The sequence below is a fragment of the Eretmochelys imbricata genome, chromosome 2, assembly GCF_965152235.1.
Source record: "Eretmochelys imbricata isolate rEreImb1 chromosome 2, rEreImb1.hap1, whole genome shotgun sequence".
Lineage (NCBI taxonomy): Eukaryota > Metazoa > Chordata > Testudines > Cheloniidae > Eretmochelys > Eretmochelys imbricata.
This window is the reverse complement of record NC_135573.1, coordinates 25352196-25377354: the sequence shown is the minus strand read 5'-3', so window position 1 is coordinate 25377354 and position 25159 is coordinate 25352196. Positions and strand designations below refer to the sequence as shown.

Below are 25159 nucleotides of genomic sequence, written 5' to 3'. Positions count from 1 at the left end.
GAGTGTTGGGTTTCCCCATTATAAGTGTAAAAACAAAAGGCTAACAAAAACAGAGAGAGCCTCATATATCCAAGACATTTCCTCTGGCCAATGCAGCTAAATATTTCACAACTAAAAGATAAATTGGAATAAACAGCTGTCACTGTTAAATAAATATTCTGGACAATGTATCGTCTGTGCAGGATACAAAAAAACTAACACATCAGTGACCTCCTTTTCCCCACTTTATTTAGCTTTCTTTCAAATGTAAGCTTCCAAGTCTTTGCTCTGCCTCATTTAGTGAAACATTTATTTTAGAATCAACTTGTATTTTTCAAGACTGGAACAACGAAAGGCATTTCCTGAGGAACTGCAGGGATGAGCAGCATGAAAGGACAACAGTGGAGGACATGTGGAACTTTAGTAGTGTTCTTTATTTTTCAAGTTCAGATTTTTGGTTTCGATGCTGACAATCAACCTGCAACAGACATCTGTTCGACACACACCATTTTACCTGGACCAAAAGGTGAGGAATACCAAACTGCTAGTTAATACCAAGCTGATCAGAGTTGAAATTCTGAGCCATGAAGGGATTTGTGGTGTGGGATGAGCCTCACCAGTGGGCTGGAGCTGAAGGATTTGAAGAATTGCAGACCAGGCCAAATGAAATTTGTAAGGAAAGGGGAAAGAAGGGCTGCAGTGAGGAGACTTGAGAATTGTGGAATTTTTTAAAAAAGTTACTGGAACCAGCTCCTGCACTTTCATATAAAGTGTTTTCAAACTGGGGTATGCGTACCCCTGGGGGTACATAAGCTTTTGTCTGGGGTATGTTGGAACAATTCTGTAATGGCAGACAATGCATTTTATTTAGTAAGACTTGGCAATCTAATCAACGTTTAGTCTCCTTTCAATTAAAATTGCAGCCACTGTGCAACTCAGAATAAGAGATATTTTAAGTGGTGGGGCATGCTCCCCTAGGGGGTGCAAGGAATGTTTTGAGGGGGCTCTGACCAGCCCTGCATGGCAGGGCTCGGAGAGGGAGCACCACCGTCACCCCCTGACTCTCCTCAGCAGGCCACCCAGCCTGTCTGGGTTGGTGGGGGGGGGGTGCAACCAAAAATTGTAACGCACACAGGGGGCTCAGCTCAAAAAGTTCGAACTCAAGTTACCGCTTGCCCCCCTGAATGTTCCTCCATGCCCTCCAGAGGGGCATGCCCCACAGTTTGAAAACCTCTAGAAGCTGTTACCAAATGGAAGGCAGAAATCTGTGGGGAGCACGTGACCCCATGTACCCATCCCACACATCACCTCTACCTATCTTAGAAGGGGGTACACGTTATTTGAACACCACTAATATAAACTAAATATCTTGTCCACATTGTTTCAGCTAAATCAGATCACTCCTGTTCAACGTACGTGTTCCCAGGCAGTTGATATACAAAATAATAACACCGTGTCTTCCCTTAAAAGCAAGCATTAACCAAGAGACAGCTCATGGTTACGCTAGTTGTTTCTACACTTGGGGGAGAATAACATCATGTGGTCACTGTTTATAAATGCCTACTTATAGATATAATGATCAATGCCTCCATGGCTAGTTGGCAGCCGGTATCAAGTGGAGTGCCCCAAGGGTAGGTCCTCGGGCTGGTTTTGTTCAATATCTTCATTGATGATCTAGAGGATGGTGTGGATTGCACCCTCAGCAAGTTTGCAGATGACACTAAACTGAGAGGAGAGGTAGATATGTTGAAGGGTGGGGATAGGATACAGAGGGACCTAGACAAATTAGAGGATTAGGCCAAAAGAAATCTGATGAGGTTCAACAAGGACAAGTGCAGAGTCCTGCACTTAGGACGGAAGAATCCCATGCACCGCTACAGACTAGGGACCGAATGGCTCAGCAGCAGTTCTGCAGAAAAGGACCTAGAGGTTACAGTGGACGAGAAGCTGGATATGAGTCAGCAGTGTGCCCTTGTTGCCAAGAAGGCCAATGGCATTTTGAGATGTATAAGTAGGGACATTGTCAGCAGATCGAGGGACGTGATCGTTCCCCTCTATTTGACATTGGTGAGGCCTCATCTGGAGTACTGTGTCCAGTTTTGGGCCCCACACGACAAGAAGGATGTGGAAAAACTGGAAAGCGTCCAGCAGAGGGCAACAAAAATGACTAGGGGACTGGAACACATGACTTATGAGGAGAGGCTGAGGGAACTGGGATTGTTTAGTCTGCGGAAGAGAAGAATGAGGGGGGATTTGATAGCTGCTTTCAACTACCTGAAAGGGGGTTCCAAAGAGGATGGCTCTAGACTGTTCTCAATGGTAGCAGATGACAGAACGAGGAGTAATGGTCTCAAGTTGCAGTGGGGGAGGTTTAGGCTGGATATTAGGAAAAACTTTTTCACTAAGAGGGTGGTGAAACACTGGAATGCGTTACCTAGGGAGGTGGTGGAATCTCCTTCCTTAGAAGTTTTTAAGGTCAGGCTTGACAAAGCCCTGGCTGGGATGATTTAGTTGGGGATTGGTCCTGCTTTGAGCAGGGGGTTGGACTAGATGACCTCCTGAGGTCCCTTCTAACCCTGATATTCTATGATTCTATGGTGATCACTGCAGCACATATCAGACTTGATCTAGGAGCTCCTGTTGAAGTCAATAGGGGCCTCACCGCTGACTTCCACAGGATCTCAGTCAGCTCTTTAGCATATCATTCTTTCACCTCTAAGACACTTTGCAAATATCTGAGGCCAAATTCCATGCATCAGCTTATGCAACTGAACCCATGTAACCTAACTGAAGTCAATGGAATTGCCTAGGGTGTGAATCAGCCAGGAACTTAGTCCATAACAAAGAGATATATCTTGCAGTGGCAGTTCTAAAACATTTATTCCAGGCAATGGCTATTGAAGCTCAGACTGCTGCTTCCTTGTTAGGAATTCATTATATTTCTCCGTAGGCTACAGAATAGGGGAACAAATGCAAGTGATTTATAGTTTAAACAGAAAAGAGACTTTATCAACACAAAAACATTGCTGAAGGCTCATTTGTTTTTTTGATGGATTATTCAAATGAATGTTGCTTAAAGTACCATTTTTAATCATCACATTCATTTCTTTAAGATTGAAGCCCGATGTTTAATCTTTGCTGAGGCAGTATAAACTCAGGGAGCTACAATGAAACCAGAGGGAGTGGTACAAGTTCGTTTAGTTATTATCTGAATAATGGAAGCGTACACGCTTGGAAGAGAGAGTTTGGCTGACAATAAACTTTGCAATTCAAATATGCCTGAGTTGGCTATGTCTACACTAGAGACCTTGCAACAGCGCAGCTATACTATTGCTCATGTAGCTGGTCTACCACATAATGAAACCGCCTCTGATGAGTGGCAAGCTCTCCTGCCAACACAGTGCTGGGCTCACTCCCACTTATGCCAATATGTCACTCAGGGGCATGGTTTTTTTAAGTTTTGCTGACATAGGTGGTAGTGTAGACATGGCTTAGTGACACCATATCATGAATAGAGCTAGGATATACGTCCAGGTCTCAGACTTGTTCCCTTGGTCTCATCCAGCAGGGACTAGGAGCACTCAGTGTAACTCAAGCCTAGCAATGAGCGAATCCAGCAATTGTGATGTTCAGTCTCTGTTGTTCTTGGCCTGAATAATGGGTTGGCATGATGACACCAGGGGAGGGGAAGAACAAAAGGAGTATATTGAGGGGATGCTTAATGCTCCTCAGAACTAGAATATTACTATTTCCAAAGGACTGAATGGCTCAAGACTAGTAATTGGACATGGAGTTCATCACCTTTAAGTCACTGCTTCAAATCTCCTGCCAAACAGGTGACAAATGACCATCTGACAGCATTCTATACTCTATGGGAGATGAATCTGTGGTCTCACTCCAGTTCCTAGTGTACAAGAGCCCATGTTAGAAAAGTCACAGATGGCTTTTACTGGCATGACAGCCTTATCTGCAGTCCAAGTGAGAATCTAAAGACTGAATGGAACAATGTCTGAACTTCCCCCTTACCTGCAGACAAGTCTCTCAAGGTCAGTGATGAGGCACATTGGCCAAAGAGGGCATGAGAAAGTTTGCAGTACTGCTGCCCACACTGTACCTGTCCTGTGACTAGAGGACTCCAGACACCAGGTATTCTAGCTGTTAACAGCACTAAATCCACCATCAAAACTTTCCTACTGTATTTCTAACTGTAGTATCTCAAATGAAGGCTTCTATTGCTTTTAGCACCAACATTATTTTTCTTTAAAAATGCTGTATCTGTGGGGCAGCCTGTTTTCCAGTCTTCAGAAAATAGACAACTCTCCAGCTTCCTAGTCAGTTTGCCCACATTTAATCCTTTTACCATCTCCTTTCCTCTTCTAGTGGCAGGCATCATAGCATAATTTATTCTGCTGAGAGAGCACACAATATGCTGGGCAATCACTTTGTAGCTGTGCCACTCACAGGCTTTGTGCCTCTCCTGTGACATAATCTCCCTTCACCGTAAGAGGCCTGTAGGTGCACTGAGTGCCTCAGACCCTATGGCTCCACATTAACTTGAAGCTGTACTGGGCACTTGCATTACTTTATAGTCCACGTTTCCTACAGGAAACAGCAGTAAGAACTTACATTTTCCCATGTGCTCCGTGTGGAAACCTTTGTTCAAAAAGGGCCAGTTTTCACCCAAAAATTATTTGCTCAAAACATTGGTAACTTTTTTTACACTCATAACAAGAGATGTCAAATTAATTACTGAGGTAGCACAAGGGGATATGAGTAATGGGGTGAAAATAAATGAGGGGAAAGTTAGGCTGAATATCAGAAAAAAAGCCTTCATGACAGAGAGTTATTAGGCTCCCAGGGAAATGAGGCAAAACGAGGCCTTGAAAAGTTGACTGGACAAACACTAGACAATGTACTGGAGGGAATGATTCTGCAGTAGGGATGGACTAAAGGGCCTAATAAATCTTTACCATCTTTAATTTCTATGATAAAGCCCTCGAGTTAGTATCTATTAGAAGTGTTTGTTATTAATAACTTAATAGACGTTAAAGCCTGACCTCTAGTGGTCATGAATTATATCTACAATGCATGTTTTAATGACTGACTAATTTAGTATTCCTGTTTGTTTTCTCCATCTTTCTGTTCACACACTCTTTTTTCTACTGTTAGTGCATACAGATCTGTTATAATTTTTTAAAGCACTATATGAGCAGATGACCAACCTCTGCATGCATGCTAACACACACACACACATACACGAAGAAGCAGGCAAACTTCAACTGGTTTCCAGTTTCCCCTCCAATCTAAAACTCAGCTCAGGTTTGCAAAGAAGGCTACTAATCCTTTTGATGAATTTGAGCATAATATTACTGCAGTAACATAGCATAATTTACTGTGGTCCCACCTTTCTGAGAAGGTTTCATCCCTGATAAATTCTAATAGGGTTCTATACAATTTCTTCAGAATAAACCTATAGAATGTCATCAAGATTGATGACCTCTCTATAGAATCTGTAAACTCACCGATGAAATTTAACAGCAGATTATAACCTCACTACAGAATTCTGTATTTTGGGCCAAAATCTCTATAAGAATTTGAAAACTTAGGTCAACACAGTGATTAGTGATTTTGGATGCCCAACTTGGGAGACATTAAAGGGATCTGATTTTTAGAAGGGCTGAGCACACACTCTCTGAAAATTAGGTTAAGGTGCCACAACTTGTACCCACCAAAAATTCAACATTGCTAGCCAGTTTTGAAAATGTAGGCTACTATTCAGGATTAAAAATTAGAAGACAAGGGCCAATTCCTGGATTCAGTTGATGCCCTGAAGGGGGAAGACTACCCTAACTACACACATAGTAGGCAACTTAAGAGGAAAAACTGGACCTTGCGTACAGTCCCAGACAGAAGCAATGGAAACACTGCTGTCTCTCACTTGGTTTCACTGAAGACATCAGCCCAAAGCAAAGCCCAATGGATGCAAACCCATACAAAAAGAAGCCAGGATAAAATTTGCACAAACCTCTAATTAAACAACCCAAGTTTCATCCAGTTTGAGCAATGAGCCTCTGAACTGGACATTGTGATCAGTACTGTTATTAGTGGAATGTGGTTTCTAGATTGATGTGGTTGTTTATGCATCATCAGTAAAAATTACACAGAAAAAAAAATGTTTCATGAGAACAGTGTACGGAGCGGTTCCTTAAGCACATGTTACAGCCAGTGTGCACCAGGTCACTTTATTACCCTCCTGACATCTCTGTCTGATGAGATAAAGTCACTGACATTTCCCAGACAGCATCTGTATTAATCAAGTCTAAACTACTAGGACACATTGAGCCAAAAAAATTCCACAGAAACCTTCTGGGATCGCTTCTGCTGCTTCTTTCTTTCTTTCTTTCTTTCTTTCTTTCTTTCTTTCTTTCTTTCTTTCTTTCTTTCTTTCACAATAGCCTGTTCTCTCACACCCCACACCATCACCAAGGGATGTTTAGGGAACTTTAAGCCTCCCTTAGTTTTTACAATCGTGACCTCTCTTGGTTGCCTTGTGTCCGATGGTTCCTTCAGTGTTCCCTTCCCCTTTGTACTTTCTTTGGCAGTCTCACAAGTTTCCATCCTTGGCCTCTTCCTTTTTTCCCTGCACACCCTCTCAGAGTGATACCATCCTTTCATACAGCTTTAGTTACTATCTCTGAACTGAGGCCTCATAAATCTTGCTCCCCATTTCTGGGATGTCTCACTCTATCCAGTCCCATATCTCAGTCTGGATGTCGCACCATCAACTTAAACCTAACCTGGCCAAAAGTGAACTCCTGGCCTTTCTTTGAAACCCTCCTCTCATTTCCCCTCATTCTCTGTCACTGTTAAATGCATCATGATACCAGGGGTAATCTTGGTCTCCTTCCTTTCCCATGCCTCTCTCATCCAAATCCTATCACTTCTTCCTCAAAGACCTGACCTTTTCTTTCTGTCCAGACCGTTACAATTCTCACTGAGGCCCTTATACTCTCCCATCTTGATGGTTATAAGCTTTTCTCTGTATCTTCTGACCCCCCCATAGTGCCCTCCTCTAATCCACATAAAATTAGGCCACTAAAATCAAATTTTATGCCAATCTGATTACATCAACTCCTCTTTGAACCCTCTACTAGTTCCCCTTTTCCAGCATATCAGGTGCAAGTTTCTTCTCCTTGCCTTCATGACCCTACTTCTACTACTTACCCAACTTTGTCTCTTATTACCTTGGTAGGACAGCGGCAGGCCTGGTTTCTGACAGAGACTGAGATTTTCCAGAAGCAGATTTGTGTAAACACAATTACTTAGGATGACATGGGCAGCAGAACTAGAGAACACCATAAACCACACTGTTGGCTGCTTTTACAGTACAGAAACACATAACGATATAGATCTGCCTAGGTTTTCATATTTCTAAAGCATCTTGTCACCTGGTATCTGGGCAAAAACGAACTAATGTCAATGTTTTAATGTGTCAAATCATGTTTAAATAATACATCGCATTTCTCTAGCGCTTTTCATCCGAGGATCTCTAAACACTTTACAAAGTTAACATTTATCAGCATTGTACACCCAGGATAGCTAGGGCAGTAAGGGCCAAATTCAGAACTTGATGACTACCCCACTGCAAATGAGACCAGAATCTGGCCAGGAGAATTAACCAAGATCAAATAGTGATTCAGGGTAAAATCAGAAATAGAACCTAGATCTTTTGAGTTAAAGTGTATGTCTACACTCCTGGGTCTCTGGGACCTGGGCTTGTGGACTTAGTGTTTCCAAACCCATGCTTGAGCATCCACCCTGCATTGTAAACATAGGTTTGCAGTTACTGGATCTTGGTCTCACAGCTGTGCTAATGCATCCATACTGCACTAAGCAGACCTTTGGACTCGGGTCTGTGGCTTGCACTATGCCCACACTGCAAAATGACAGGGCTTGGTCCTGAGTCACAGAGGGACATGAGCTCTGACCCAGCCCCCTGGCAAGATCCTAGGACCCAGGTCCTGAGTGCTTGATGACCTGACTCAGACTATTTGTCTGTGGACACAAGAGGGGGTTGGGCTAAAACCTGAGTCAGAGCCTGGAGCTCATGTGCAATACCCCTAGTCTCAGTCTATAAGCACTGGGGGGGCCTGATTTTTCAAAAGTGCACTGCACCGCTGCTATTGACTTCTTTTGGAGGTGGAGGTGCTCAGTATTTCTGAAGACCTGGCCCTAGACCATGCCAGCTCCCTAAGGTCTCAGTCCAAGTCCTATAAAGTCCATGGGAGTCTTTCCAGGAACTTCAAAGGGAGTTGGATTAGGGCCAGGATGAGAATCTGGACTGGAATGAAATCTGAAGGATACAGGGAGTTTCCCTCTAGCAATATATATAATATATATTTTAATGTTTTCCTTTAATTATTCTGACAAATGTTGCTTGTAAACTCTCTGACATGGGTCAGTGCTTCAAAGTAACATTTACTGTGGTCTCCGGTACTGCTGTCCACCTCTCAGCCTTACTTCCTGAGCTTACACAATTCTCTTTCTGGAAAATCTCAAACTCTGTCAGAAACCAGACCTGCCACTGTTCACTTTTCCTGCTGAATATATAAATGACCTTACCACATCCCATAGGCTGTTCTAACCCGTGTTCCCTGTCAGCGCCTCATATGTTTGAGCTAAAAAACCCTATAATTTCAGAAGTTACTTTCATCCAATTTCGTACGTATTTGGAATCTTGAGAGCTCTCTTTCTTTCTGCTGTACTCTGCATGTAGTATATGTGCATTCTTTTAACAGAATATCTACCTGAGCGAGGTGATATATATAAACTCAGAACATGAAGGGCTGGATTCTCTTATCACTTACACTGGTTTTATATCAGTGTAACAACATTAGTTTGACTCCCCATGCGGACCAATGTAAATCATGAGTCTGTGGAGTAACATTATGAGGGCAGTGACAGGAGAGTTAGGCCAAGAGTTACACCTGTGTAAAACACATGTAAATAAGAAGAGAATTGGGCCCAATGTGTAAATGTTTTTTCTGTTATTTACCAAAATATCCCACCCAGAGGCCCAGGTTCTCAGCATAGCTCTATTAAAGTCAACACTAGCTAAGGATCTGGCCTATCAATCCTCATGGAAATCAGGAGTAAAGCTGGTCAGGAATTTTTGTTTGGAAAATACCAATTTGTTGAAACAGGTTTCTCCAGGTGGAACCAAAGAGCCAGAGACGGGAATAGCCCAGTTAGGGCCTCACTTGGCATGTGGGAGACCTAGCACCTGATTTGGAGCCAGATCTTCATCCTGAGTCTCCCTCATTGCTGGTAAGTCCCCATCCACAGGGCTATTGAGGCAATCTCTCCTGTGGGAGCTGTGCCATTGTATAGCTAATTAAATATGTGGGGGGGGGGGCGAGAGCAAAAGTGATCACCTACACTGTAGCCCAAGGGCTCGGACACTCATCTATGCTGTGGGGAAACCCAGGTTCCAGTCTCTACAGCCCCATGGGATGTAATCATGTATTCAAAATGAACAGCTCCAATCTGAGAAAAACAGATGGTATAGCCTGATCGGTTAGCTTGCCTGGGATGAAAGCAGGGACTTGAAGTGAGTTATTGGCTATTCAAGAAATGGAGCGGGTGTTTCTCTCTTTTTTGTGCAACGGGTTTTTTTGGTGGGGGGAAGGGGTGTTCTCACCTCCTCAAACACATTTCCTGCTGTGTCCATTTCATCCTGATGTGGAACAAACAAAACTTTCAGAAACTTTGAAATTCTTTGCAAACTAGGATGATTGTTTTCCAGCCAGTCCTAATCAGCAGTAACTCTACTGAAGTCAATGGGTATACACTAGGAGTTCTTTAAACTCTGAATGGGTATAACTGGGCTTCTATCTACTAACTGGGAATGGGAGAGGAGTGAGAGGAGAACAATAAAATGATATTTTTTTCTCTTTAACTGTTGTTTTCTATATTGGCAGTGCCCCTTTAAATTGCACAAAGGTTCTACTGATTGGTAATGCTCAAGCCACTTTCTTGGGACTGTTTTGTTTTTTACCTCATTCCTTGTCAGTTACAAGAAGAGGTGATGTGATGGTTGTTAAAGGTCTCTAAGTGCTTTTTTGTAGCTTTTGCTCTCCTGGTTCACACAAATGCAAGAAAGCTGAGCAACTTCCTGTTCAGTATGTTCATTTTAATAGCTTTGTATTTTAAATTAGTGACACATGGCAAGTGGATCAATTTGGTGGAATACCAAAAGGGTACAGAAGACATAACTGTGCTTCAGTTTGATGCACTGAAGTGCCAACACATAGGGGTAGAAGAAAGTCACCTCTGGGCAACTGTAGTTTAAGGAGACAATTGGTTAATTGTGATAAAACTGAACCTACTACACAGCCACCTTTGCCTCCACCCCTGAATACCACCAAGAGCAGCTCAGAATGTAGGCCTTAGCCTGTTAGCTCCTCGGGGCAAAGACTCAGTCTTCTTTTTCTGTAAAGCAACATGTACTGTACAAAGAAAAGCAGTGGGATGTTAAAGCGGCAAAGAGTCCTGTGGCACCTTACAGATTAACAGAAGTATTGGAGCATGAGCTTTCGTGGGTGAATACCCACTTCGTCGGATGCATGTCATAGGATGTTCTGATCTCAATCCAGAGTTGTGATTCAAGCCCCCCTCTGATGTGAACATAAATATCATTTGCAATGTACAGGCTGAAAGAAGGTAAGGGGATAAAAAGACGCAGGTGGCCTGTACATATTAAATCACAAGAGATGATGAGGGACTTGCTCATTTAAAGAAATGCATCCATCCTAGTCCTTCCAACACAGTAACAAACCACAAGAGGGCAGCATCACTTAAGACTTCACATTTCAAAAGGAAACCGCCACAAGTACGCCTGTTCTTTTTGCAAATACTTTCAAAAGAGGAGTGGGGGGAAGCAGGGGACTTAAATTCGTAACTCTGCTAGATACTAAAAACCATGGACTGAACAGAGACACTGGATTTATGGCTTAGTACAACAATCTGTAACCCACTAAGCCCCTTGTTTTGGCCTATGACTGCAGAGCCACTCTCCATTGAATGGTCCTTTACAATATGTGTTAACTACTTATTATGCTAAACAATCTGTTTGACCTTGCATTTTGTTGTGACGCTGGGAGTTCCTTTCCCAGACCTGAAGAAGAGCTCTGTGTGGCTCAAAAACTTGTTTCTCTCTCCAACAGAAGTTAGTCCAGTAAAAGATAGTACCTCACTCTGCTTGTCCTTACTTCCTCGTCCAGGCTTTCCTTGCTTCACAACAGCCCATCTACGAGTTAATTAACAGGGGGAATGGTATGGAAAGTAATCAGAATTAATATTCAACCGTTATAATCTCAAAGCTCTTTACAGAGGCAGGCAAGTAGCATTTCCCCATTTTCTAGAGAGGGAAACTGAGGCACAGTTTAGTGAACTGACTCACCTCTAATCATACAATGAGTTGCTGGCAACTCTCAGTCAAGTGCCTCACACAAGATCACAGTTAAACCATTGACAGCCCAGAACTCTGAATGCATGCTGCTCATTAGGTACTCTGATACAGAAGGAACCATTGCAGCTTTTATCACTCTTTGGGAGGACTAGGGGAAAGTACCTGACAATGACACACATTCTACGGAGCAGCGACCATCTTTTATTATGCGTGCACAGTGGCTAGTGCAGTGGGGCCGTGATGCTTGACTGATGGCCCCTAGACACTGCCATAATACAAATAATGCCAACATTCCCACTAAGTCCAGGGCTGGACCCAAAGGCTGATCTGGATCTCCAAAGGGCCTAGCTTCCCAACCTGTATCTGTATTGGCTTTATGAAGCACCTTTGCAGAATCACTGCAGAGATCTTCAAGATAAAGGTTCTTCAATGGTCCCTTATTTGCTAATTGAAAGCCATGGAATTTCTGTATTTGTTTTGTGACAATCAGTTTTAAAAATCCAAAACAATGTTTATGTAAGTGAGCATAATCCCCATCCAGCATATTCATGGCAGGCTCTTGTGCAAAGCCACCTTTAGGAGTGAGTTGAGGTTTGTCTTCATTCTGCTACCTAAGCAATTAATTAACTTAAACAAATCCATGGGCACGGACTGTACTTACTGACTGCAGTCACTGACAGTTTAGCACGTTCCTCAGCCATATTTCCTCCCAGGCTGTTTATCCCCAGGAGTTCTCATCCCTCCCTCTAGCAGATGTTCTCGCTTTAATCTCAGCTTGACACTCAACCTTTATTTTCCTTATTTTGAGCTAATGAGCGCTGGTCTGGCTGCTGGCATAAATCACCAGAGTCCCAAAGCTTGACATGAATCCTGTCAAAGCTGGTCTCAATTGCATATCACTAGTTTATTCACAGAACCAAATCTAAAAACCTGCCTCATATAAAGAAAGTGCAAACTTCATTTCTCTTTTGGCACCATCAGGTATAGTTCAGAAACAAATGATATGAGATCAGAGCAGGGCCCAACTTCCCAGCTTATTTCCCACATTTTCATTTGGCTCACTTGCTGGTTGTATTATTGACCTCCCTATCACTGACAAGGCAGACTCAATTTTTCTCTATTTGCTGCGATATGTAGCTGTGTACATCAGAGGAGAAGTTTTTGGTTGTTGTTTTAGTTTGGGGTTATTGGTTTTTTTGCTGCTCCAGACTGAGCCTCAGGAGATCTGGGTTCAAGGCCTACTTCTGCCTCAGACTTTTTGTGTGACCTTGAGCAATTCAATTATCCGGTGCCTCTGGTTTCCATCTGTAAAGTGAGATTATTTCTGCCACCATTTGTCTGCCTTGTCTACTAAGAGTGTAAATGCTTTCCTGCAAGGCTATCTCTTACTACTGTATGTAAAGCACCATGTGTGCAATGGAGCTGTCATAAATATAAAGGGAAGGGTAAACACCTTTAAATCCCTCCTGGCCAGAGGAAAAACCCTTTCACCTGTAAAGGGTTAAGAAGCTAAGATAACCTCGCTGGCACCTGACCAAAATGACCAATGAGAAGACAAGATACTTTCAAAGCTGCGGGGGAGGGGAGAAACAAAGGTTCTCTCTGTCTGTGTGATGCTTTTGCCAGGACCAGAGCCGGAATGCAAGTCAGAACTCCTGTAAAAACTCAGTAAGCAATCTAGTTAGATATGCTTTAGATTCTGTTTTGTTTAAATGGCTGATAAAATAAGTTGTGCTGAATGGAATGTATATTCCTGTTTTTGTGTCTTTTTGTAACTTAAGGTTTTGCCTAGAGGGATTCTCTGTGTTTCGAATCTGATTACCCTGTAAGGTATTTACCATCCTGATTTTACAGAGGTGATTCTTTTACTTTTTCTTTAATTAAAATTCTTCTTTTAAGAACCTGATTGCTTTTCATTGTCCTTAAGATCCAAGGGTTTGGGTCTGTGTTCACCTATGCAAATTAGTGAGGATTTTTATCAAGCCTTCCCCAGGAAAGGGGGTGTAGTGCTGGGGGGGGATTTTTTTGGGGGGAGACATTTCCAAGTGGTCACTTCCCCTGTTATTATTGTTAGACACTTTGGTGGTTGCAGCGTTTAACCTAAGCTGGTAAGAATAAGCTTAGGGGATCTTTCATGCAGGTCCCCACATCTGTACCCTAGAGTTCAGAGTTGGGAAGGAATGTTGACAGGGACCCTGGTCTTACTTGGGGTATCTATGTGCTACGGAAGTAAAGTTCAAGGAACTTACTGCTATGGACTTTCCCTGCAGACAAATTTCAGAGGCATGTGTGGGAGTATTTGCAAAACACAAATTTTATATTCAGATACACATACAGCACCTGCTGAGGGTTGATGGGTTGACTTATTGAGATCTACGGTTTGCTTTATTCCAATTTTTACAGCTATCAATCTATCTACCTGAAGGTCTTATCCTGCTGTCCATCACAACAGTATCTGAATGCCTTCCACATAAAATCAATAGAAACAGCAAAGGCCCTAGTGCACTGTGGTATTTCTACCTTTTTGGAGTCACAGCTCTGCTTGGGATAGGCCTTTATTTTGTTTTTTGGGTGGTGAGGATTTAGAGGCAGAAGGGAATGTGAATGTCATTGTTGTGGTGGGAAGGTTTTTTCAAAGCAGAACGTATTGCAGCATTTCCAGAAGCCGGTCAGACACTGGCTGGACCTGCTCTCCTCTGAAGTTTGTCCCATATATGTCCACTGTACCTTCAGAATGACAACTAAAGAAGCCAGTAGCATCAGACAGTCAATTTTACTTTTGGAGAAACACATGGTAATGTTTATTGGACTGTGTGAGCTGGAGTATGATGTTTTATTTTATGCTTTTTAAGGGGATGACGGTGAAAAAGGAGATCAAGGGGAGGTTGGAAAACATGGAAAAGTAGGCCCCAAAGGACCAAGAGGTACGTGTGGTAGTTTTGACAGTATTAATATAAGGATATTAATACAAATAAAACAGAACAATATGCCAATTGCTAGTAATGATAATGCTTAATACCTTGGACTGATGATGAACCAAGAGATCTCAGAATATTTTCTAAACATGAATTGATTAAGGCTAACAACATGCCAGAATTACTATTAATATGGGTATTACTATTACTGTGTTATACCATAAGAAAGTCACAACTCATGATTGACTGAAAACAGTTGTGTGACAGGCCAATAAGTTTCTATTGCTGACTTCCTTCTATTGCGGCAGTTCATCGTGACTGACGCGTGTGGAAGATTGTTAGCCGATCAGATCACATATGCACATCTTGGCCTCAGGGCTAGTTCATCAAAAGTACCCTGGGCCCTAATTTAATCTCCTCTTCAGAATGTGAATGAGAGGAAAAACTGCAACATGTCTGAAATGTATGGCTATGATGGAGGGATTTCCATTTAGCTCTGATTAGGAACATTCAAAGCCACATGTAACAATACATAGCCTGACTTCATATTTCAACATACATCAAGGTTTTATTGTCCCTTGAGTCAAATACCGCCTTGGGTGAAATCTAGGCTAAGAGTTGCCTCTAGGTCAATAAATCTTGACATTTATCTCAACAGAAGCCAATATCTGTGGAATTTTCAAATTTACAGATGAGCACTGATGCATAGAGGCCCATATCTCAATAGTATTTAGGCTGCTCCCATCCATTGAAATCAATGGAAGGTAGGAGCCTAAATATCTGTAAGGATCTGGGCCAGAGAGACTAGGTGAATTACCTACGGTCAAACAGCAAGTCGCTGTCTCAACTGGGACCAGAGCCAAGGACTCTCAGCACTCTGCTGTATTAGACACACCCCCTCCTTGGATAATGAACAGTACAACAGCATTCAGAGGCAGAGATAAGTACTGCTAATTACAGATTTAGAGTAAAGCTTATTTGGGTGTCCCATCTCATACTTTAACCAGCTGTTTTTGCAATACTGATGCATACACATGTTCATTCTCCCATCTGGCAATGGGCTAAGTATTTCAGGGTGCTAATCCATAGCATTGTTTTACATTTTATAGCTAGAATATTTTTAAAAATTTTATTTACTAGCTGTTATAATGAATAGATCCTCTAATTCTGTATATACATGGGCTACATAGGACCATGCATGACATTGCTTCAAATCATAAAATAGTGACTGGGGCAGAGCAGAAGGAAAGGGATCAGTTAACAAGTGTGTTTATTAAATGTTTTTGTGGCATTAAAGTCATATGTGCAGATGCAGAGCCCAGAAAACTAGGAGCTCATAATTTAGCCAGCCAATTTGCAACATAAAACAATGGCAAGTGTAAAGGTGCGTATTACCATCGGAAAAATGCTGTAGTGACATTCAGCGAAAACACTGGGCCACATTTGGCAATCCTGACTTTTATCACAAGTAAGGACTTCAGAATTTGGTCCGGTAAAAGAAGTCAAAAAAAATACTTGACAGGGGTTCTCAAACTTCACTGCACTGTGATCCCCTTCTGACAAAAATTACTACATGACCCTAGGAGTGGGGACCGAAGCCTGAGCCCACCAGAGGCCTGTCACCCCAGGCAGGGGGGCCAAAGCCGAAGCCCGAGGACTTCAGCCCCAGGCAGGGGGTCAGTAGCCTGAGCCTTGCCGCCCAGGGCTGAAGCCCTTGGGCTTTGGCCCCAGGCACTGGGGCTCAAGCTTCAGCTTTGGTCCCGGGCCCCAGCCAGTCTAATACCATCCCTGGTGACCCCATTAAAACAGCGTCATGACACACTTTGGGGTCCCGACCCATAGTTTGAGAATCACTGAGCTATTGGCTATGGATTAGCTCTGTAGCATAATTAATATACGAATAACTAAAATGGCTTTTAATCTGTATTTTCAATATAAAAGATGATGCCTCTGGGTATGTCAATTGAGAGTTTTAATATAACAGTTCTGAAATGTCATGCTGTTTAGTCCATAGTACAGGAGGTCAGAACCATCCATTAGTAGTTGTCCTAATACCTCCAGACACAGGCCTTGCAGTGCTGAACAGACAAATCCCTAAATACATTTAAAATTCTGGGCCAGGGAGACTGAGCAGGAGGGGGAAAGATAGGAGATCCTCTGCATAAAATCAATGGGAATCTTGTTTAAATCTTTTTTTTCCAGCATGAAAGTTACATTTCTGATGCCTGCTAAGAACTTGTCAATTACAGAGACTGACAAGGATAGAGAGCTTAATTTTTAGCCAGCACATTGCGGGACCTCCAAAGCTAACGGCATGAGCTGCTATGTCACAGACTCATATTCCCTGCGGATCGGCCCAGAAGAGGCCCGGTAACACACATTGCTTGATTGCACTTGCACACCTTCAAAAAGTAACAAATCATCTAAAGAGTTAAACAGTGTCCTCTGGATGGGTTGAACCATTCATCTTCTTTTCATTGCTTTCCTTTTCAGGAAACAAAGGAGCAGTGGGGGATAGTGGGGATCAGGGAATGATTGGGAAAATTGGCCCAATTGGTGGCAAAGGTAATTTATTGTTTCATGTTACTTTTTTTTTTTTTTTTGGTAAAGGTACATATTCAATTATGACATGATTTGTATGTTTTTAAGAATTACAGCTATTAGGTAAAAATAATTCAGCTTCAAATAATGTCTGGTTTATTTTCCCCAAATATATTTACATAAGCAAATTGGGGATCATGATACAGTCTGATGTGTGTATGTTCTAGCTAAACTAAGAAAGCTGATCTCTTTTAGATTACAAAATAAAAAGCACAGGCTGAAATCCTGGCTTCAATATGGCAAAACTCCCATCGACTGCAATGAGGCCAGGATTTTACCTCCTTGCTTTCAAAGCCAAGGATCATGAGTCAATATTCTGCTGCTTATTATTCATGCCTAATGTCTGGAGCTAACTAACCACGTTGGTGTGCAATGGGCAAGCTCCTTGCAGGAGACCTAGATTTGGCAGTGATTTTAGGACTCATGTTCTGACACCAATTCCTTAGTCTGAGAGCCTGTCCCCTGTATATCAAGGTAGAATATAACTACACCTGTCTGACCTGTCAGAAGAGGCCCTCAGTTTTCCTAGTTGCTTCAGTAGAAATCTAGTTGTGGAAGACTGTTATTTCAGTCACACACATCTACAAACTATACACAAACAATTATAAGTTACTGTATAAATACATCAATAAACATGTGCCCTCTTTATTTGTATTGTTTGGTTTAACTTCCACTTAGGCAGGAGGAAAAGGAACGACACTTTTATTACAGCGGAATGGAAATTTGATACAGCTACACGACTGCCTGATGTGCTGTGTGGTTTAAGCTTTACTACGGCTTGTAACAACCAAACATAAAATGCAACGCCTGTGTACTCAGCTTTATATTAGTGTGTGATTCCTGGGCACTAGCACTGTTTGTGTTCGTTTTTAAGACAAAAGAACACCGAAACATTTGTTTAAATAATCTGAAAGAACTATATGGACTTTGCAAGCAAATAAGAAAAAAAGCCAAGTCTAACTTTTGGCTTTGCATTACTGAGTCTCAACCTACAGCCTTTTTGAACATCAATTCCTATTGTCTTCAATGGGAGACATGGCTGAATAAAGAGAGCTGCGCAAAGAGAATGGAGAGCTGCTTTAGACCTCTGCTGGGGACTCTCCTGACACAGGGGGAATACCCAGTTGGTGTAAAGCTACAGTATGCTCCCAAGAGTAGGAGCAGGCAGGAGATGGGTAGCGGAAGGAGTGGTCCCTAGCTGACTGATGTAGACCACGTAATTGAGAACAGTTGGCCCTTAGGCTCCTAGACAAAATTAAGGAAGCAGAAAAGTGGCTTAGATCTCCTCTGTCCCATTGACTTCAGTGGAATTACTCCAGATGTATACAGCATTTGCAGAATTTGACCCCAGGGACAGATTTTCAAAGATATGTAGATATTTAAGGATGCAAGTAGGCACCTAGTGGATTTTCAAAAGCACCTAAACATGTAAGGTGCCTAACTCCCACTGATTTCAATAACTTGCTAAGATGCTTTTGAAAATCCCACTAGGTGCCTACTTGCATCCTTAAATATCTACATATCTTTGAAAATCTGACCCCAACTTTTTAACTCAGTCCAGCTGTTTGTCTAGCATAGTGACTGTTACATTTATGCCGCCTCTGATGGTCGAGAAAGAATTATACCATCTGTTTGGAAGAAAATGAGGAAACAAACAATAAAAAATGTGGTTCTGTTTCCAGAAGCAAAGGCCATTCAAGACAGATGGAAGAAATTGCTGCTGGTATTAGGGTTCAGTTTATTGCTTTAGGTGTTCCAGGTGTTTCCTGTCACAAAACTGAGGTTATACCCAGACCAAGAGATGAATGTATTTTATCGTGCTAACTTACCATATATCTATGATGGGGGCAGACAGTGGGAAAGAATTTTTGGCATCCCAGGTTAAAAATAGAAAAGGTCATTCTGAAAATGGGGGAACTGGCTCTGATGCCAAAGTATCCCATTCTTTATTATCAACATTTGTCAAGAATTTGTCCACAGCAAGTGATTCTTTAATACGGCTCCTTATGCCATTACAAACAACAGCGAAGATCTTCAAAACAGTGACTGGTGTTTTTGCGTGTCTCCATTTCTAAGTGACTAATCTGAGACACTTTAAAGGGGCCTGATTTTAATGAACATCCACCCGCTGCAAATTAAGCCCCTTTAAGGTGCATCAAATAAGGCACCCGAGAATTGTGGTACCCCAAATCACTAGTCATTTTTTGAAAATGTTGGCCAATGTCTATTATTGATTTTCATGAGATAAGAAGTCAGTAGTGTTGTTATGTATTTACACTGATGCAATTTTGGGTTTCTACATGGCAAATTACTGTGAGAATCTACAGAACACTGGAAGTCCTTGAGTGCAGCTTAGTGTACTAGGCTTTCAAGTGGTAATAATCAGTCATACCCGGGACTTTCACAGCTGTGTCCACACAGGGATGTTGATGTACAGCAAGCTGGTGCACTGCCAGTTTGCATCCTGGCTTGCCTAAGAGCACTAACTGCCCATAGAATTTAGCTTTTACTAGTGTGACAAAGTTCCTGCGCTATCTTGGTGGGTCTTGCGCTTATTGGCGGATTTGCTCACCTTGGAGCTTCATGGCAGCCCTCAGCTTGGCCGTTTTTCTGAATTCACAGTCCTGGTCGACTCCTCCTGTGTCTGACCAGGAGTTGGGAGGATTTGGGGGGAACCCAGGCCCGCCCTCTACTCCGGGTTCCAGCCCAGGGCCCTGTGGACTACAGCTGTCTAGAGTGCCTCCTGGAACTGTGACAGCTACAACTCCCTGGGCTACTTCCCCATGGCCTCCTCCCAACACCTTCTTTATCCTCACTATAGGACCTTCCCCGTGGTGTCTGATAATGCTTGTACACCTCAGTCCTCCAACAGTCTGCGTTCTCACTCTCAGCTCCCAGTGCCTCGTGCTCCCAGCTCCTCACATGCACACCACAAACTGAAGTGAGCTCCTTTTTAAAACCCAGGTGCCCTGATTAGCCTGCCTTAATTGATTCTAGCAGCTTCTTGATTGGCTGCAGGTGTTCTAATCAGTCTGTCTTAATTGTCTCCAGAAGGTTCCTGATTATTCTGGAACCTTCCCTGTTACCTTACTCAGGGAAAAGGGACCTACTTAGCCTGGGGCTAATATATCTGCCTTCTATTACTCTCCTGTAGCCGTCTGGCCCGACCCTGTCACACTAGATATATTAATATTCTTCAGTATATGAACAGAAAATCCAAACCCATTCATGGTTTAACGCTATAGAGTATTAGGTGCTTTAATGAAATTTTCCAGAATTTCCATCTCTCTGTACAAAAGGGAGTCAGTTATATTTAATTAAAATGTGTGTAAGCTCCTGATGTCTTCCAAAAAAATACAACTATATGAAGGAAAAGAAATAATGAAAAAATACATGGTGTGTAGAATTCTACAAGATAGAATTAATATTAAGCAGGGTTTGAGCTCTGAACTAAAGGTGCTATTTAATCTACCAGAGAGCACTGAAATAAATTTTAAATAAAGTCAGGCAGTTTTCTGATTCAAATAATTATTAGTGACTTTGAAATAAAGCTGTTCACTCATCTTTTTGTATTAGTACATCCACTTAGATATGGATCATTTGAATGATTTTCAAAATATGAGAAACACAATCAAAATAAAAAATATCACATTTCTGTGATAAAATAAATCATAATAAAAAATATCACATTCTGAAATGAAATGAGGTCCCCTACCTACCTCAGCTAGAGAGCCGTTTGCCAGCTGTGTGCATTGCTTAATGCATCCATGGAAATTCACTGGGTTTTGTCAAGCCAGCCTTATCCTGTATCTTAATTTTACATGATGTAATTCAATGCAGTATGGTCTCAGTCCTGCAAGATGCTGAGAGAATTCTCACTGACTTGCTGAGGGCTTTCAGCATCTCATGATCCAGCTATATAAAGGACATTGTGCAGCTCCCCCTTAAATTGAGTGGGTACCAGGCACCAGCCACCCACAAGAAGCCTGAGCTATCAATTAGTCAGCTAGTAAAGTGTTCTCCTTCTTTTCATTCACCAGAATTAATCATAGATTGTTTGATTTGGCACATCTGCTAGAACAGCACATCAGTGTCCTTCTGCCAAATGCACACAGCTAATACATTACTAAATAAATTTCCAACGTGTTTTTCAAACATGTTCTCCTGAGACATGTGAACATATTTTTTTTCTTCATTCAGGTGACAAAGGAGTCAAAGGTTTATCTGGGGTGTCTGGAGGGAAGGGAAAAGCAGGTACTGTATGTTGGTTATCACTACATTTCCTGCACTGTGTCTTTCTACTAAAGGTGGTTGAACTTGCTGGGCTCCTGGGGTTTCCTGACATTTTGTAAGTTTGGGGTTTCACAGCAAAAATTGAGATCCATGAAATATTTTTCATCCTTAATTTAAACCTGTTTCTTTATCGAGATTTTTTTTAAAACAAAATATGGATTTCTAACTAAATGGCAGCTTAGGCTGTGCAAACCATAAAGATCCTCGTGAGAAATTAACTGCATCCCTCGTCTTCCTGGGAGTAGCAGAAGAGTGAAATAAAATACACAGCACCCCAGAGGTCATATATTATCAGGCCCAAACACAACCCAAACTTCAATGGTTTCAAGTTGTGATGGTCGTTAATTATTTCTACTGCACCATAAGTGCACAAGACAGTTTATTGACATAATCCCCCCCTCCAAAAAGTTTCCAGTTTAAGGGCTCCATGCTCTTTTCTATGCCCCTGGTAGAGAAGAGTCTATGCTTGAAAAGGGGGAGTGTTCCATGTCTGTGGCATGTTCATCCCTTTCTCTGACCTCATAGAAGTTCCCCACCCCAACTCTCTGGAGCAAGAGTAGGGGGAGCTAGGACACCAGCTGGGGGTGAAACCTCCTACATCTGGGATGGGCCTCCCCTACCCCAGGAAAGAATTGTTCTTTTACAAGATCAGAGATATCTAAGTGGGTGAGAAAAATCTAAACCAAAACATCAATGAAAAGTTACAATCCCACGTTAAGGAGGCACAGTCCAGCTCCCAGTTAGGTCAATCAGAGTGTTATCATCCATGGGTGCAGCACTGGGGATAAAGAGATGCTAGCTTGTCACAAGTCAGCAGTAAGTCTTCTAGAAGGTCTGACAGCAGTATCATGGCTGATCAGGCAATACCATGCATCCCCGCCCGCCCTTCCCAGCTGGTGAATCAGGTGTTTTCTGTGTTGTACCAGGCACAGTCTGTGACTGTGGGAGATACCGCAAAGTTGTTGGACAACTGGATATTAATGTTGCTCGACTCAAGACATCCATGAAATTTGTCAAAAATGGTAAGCTTCATTATCATTTATTTTACAGTTCCCACCTTTTAATTCATTATTATTATTGTTATATTAAGGTATTGCCTAGAGGCCATGGCCCCCTTATGCTAGCCACTGTGGAAATGTATATAAAGAGACAGTCCCTGCCTCAAAGAGCTTCCTATCTAAGTGTAAGATTATAAGCAACAGGGGGATACAGACAAAGAGGTAAAGGGTGCCCCAGGGACCAAGGAGATGATCGGTACTACCATGAGTGGCACTGGGCACAGCACACCCACTGCCCAACCTTTGTCGAGTCTGTAGTAGGCATCACAGCAGAGAAGAGCTCAGGTGGGATTTGAAGGAGGACAATGGGGTGACTTTGTAGATATTTACTAGGAGCTGCGCCCAAGCTTGAGGGGTGGTCAGGGAGAAAGCACAAAGTTGCTTGTTGGAAAATGTTAAAAATATAATTAAAGGCCTTCAGCTCCGATTCTCCACTGCCTGCCACCTGGGCTAGTCACTTCCACATGAGCAGCAATCAGGGTGATAGCACTTTATAGTCACTTTGACTACCCTGACTATACAAGGAACAAGTGTGTGCCAGTCTGCTCCATGGTGTACAAGGGAAAAGGAGGACATGAGAAACCGCCTGCCCCTTCTACCCCCTTGCACAGTAGCTGGGTGCAATTGGAGTCCCAGTGCTCACTCTTTCCTAGTGCACCTGGGGTGCCAGACACCCGAAAGGGGGTAAGCATGGATAACGAGGAAGCATGCTTGTGGTCAGAGTTGCCCAAGCATGCAGCTGGGGAATGTGCTGTACTCCCTGAAGAGACAGAAGAGCGGCTACTCTGCCCCAGCACACCTGGGAGCTCTGGGTAGGATTCCACACTATGCACAGTGCAGGTCAGTGCTTGTATGACATGATTGAACCCCAGAGGCCTGATTATTAGAGATGCTGAGCACCCTCAGCACCCTTTGTAGTCCATGGATATTGTGGAGACACAGCAGCTATGAAAATTGGGCCAAATTCAAAGGCTTAGCTTTAGTCACCCAGAACATTGGCCTCCACTTACACTGAGAGGGCCCTAATGCTGTTAGCGTTCTCGCTTTTGCTTTCTGGAGCACTATATTAAGTCACAAGTGAATCGAATGTGATGATCTCCTCTAATTGCCCAGGCTTGTTTGTCCATCTGGCAGGACATGATCTGAGAACCACTGCTGCAGAGAGGCCCAGAACTGAAATGCCAAGGGAGATGCCGGGCATTCAGGACTGAGGAGCATTATGCCTTGCCCTCACTTGTATAAGAAGCATGCCATCCTCATTAATATCATTCCCTGTTCAAGCCTTCATCATTGTCACCAGAAACTCAGTTGTGGGAAACCCATTTCCCCATTTTATGGGCTATTTCCATTGTTGTTCTGTTTAAGGAGAGGCTCGTGTACATTTTGAGAGACCGTTAATAGGATGTTTGTTTTTCTTTCTAAAGTAATAGCAGGAATCAGGGAAACAGATGAGAAATTCTATTACATTGTCCAAGAAGAAAAGAGCTACAAGGAGGCCATGACCCACTGCAGGATCAGAGGGGGGATGCTGGCAATGCCGAAGGATGAGGCAACCAATGCACTGATTGCCGACTACATCTCCAAGAGCGGCCTCTTCCGCGTGTTCATTGGGGTGAATGATATAGAAAAGGAAGGGCAGTTCATGTATGTGGACAACACCCCACTGCAGAATTACAGCAACTGGAAGGAAGGGGAGCCGAAGGACGTGTCTGTGCATGAGGACTGTGTGGAAATGCTCAGCACGGGAGAGTGGAATGATTCAGAGTGCCATTTGGCTATCTACTTTGTTTGTGAATTCAAGAAGAGAAAATAAAATGCCAGAGTGCTTGCCAGGCAGCTTCTGGACATGGAATAATTCCTCCTGATTTATCCATTAGAGCTGACGCCCTGGGCAGGGCTAAGAGAGATAGGGCCTGATGCTGCACTCACATACACTGGTGTAAAGCAGGAGTAACTATGTTTACGTCAGTGGCGTTACACTGGTGCACGTGGAGTCAGAATCAGGCCTGCAGAGGGCTTCCTAGCTTCCCAACTCATGGGGAATCTCAGTGATTTGTGGTTTAAAGTTCTTGGGTTAAATTTAGAACCAGCATGAGTGAGTCTGACTCCACTGATGGAGCGACAGTATGTGAGTAATGGGGAAAGTAACTGGTTGAACAGCTTATTGAAATGTTGCACAAACTCCACCGAGGGAGAGAGTGTGGCTTTTAGCCACACCAGCACTGCACTGGGGGTGGTGCACAACCACAATGCTCCACAGGCAGCACCAGGTGGTAGGCTGCACCAGGGAGGCACAATATTTTCTGCAGCTCCCTGGTTGTGTTCGAGAGTGGAGGCGTACTGTGCAACGTCCCTTTAAGAGCTGCCCAAACCCTCTTCTACTGCCCCTGTGGTGCCTGGATGGATATATTGGCTGGTATGGAGCATCGCTCCACCTGCTCCCCACTTCTCCCTGCCCAGTTGTTCTGAGATAGTGGTTACCAGGCCTGGGACTCCAGGGGGTGCTGGACCACTGCAATGTTCAGCCTTTTTCTTTCTCCAGGGGTTGGCTGGCTGTGGGTTTTGTTGGTTTGGTTTTTGGGTTGGGTTTTTTTAATTCAGCCACTTGGGGGATGGAAGGTGAGCACCAAAAATGTTTTCTGGTCAGCTACCTGGCTAGGGCTGCTCCTGCTTGCATGAGCAAGTGGTCAGCAATGAAAGCGAAGGCTTTGCTATCCGATCCCAGCTATTTATTATTCTACTTGGGCATTTACCAAAGAGGCCAGATTTTGATACCCTTGCTGGTGCTTCCTCCCTGAGTACTCCTGGCGAAGTCATTGGGGATGCTCCAGGCTATTTCCATA

At 43.0% G+C, this 25159-nt stretch overlaps 1 protein-coding gene across 1 annotated transcript; it reads left to right on the top strand.

The window, feature by feature from the left end:
* Window positions 1-357: 357 nt before the first annotated feature.
* Window positions 358-24129, top strand: COLEC10 (collectin subfamily member 10). The gene is made up of 6 exons (XM_077808844.1): window positions 358-505; window positions 14302-14373; window positions 16858-16929; window positions 21166-21219; window positions 22185-22280; window positions 23741-24129. Exons 1-6 carry the CDS (start codon window positions 358-360, stop codon window positions 24127-24129), a joined length of 831 nt encoding a protein of 276 aa, XP_077664970.1.
* The last annotated feature ends 1030 nt before the right edge of the window (window positions 24130-25159 follow it).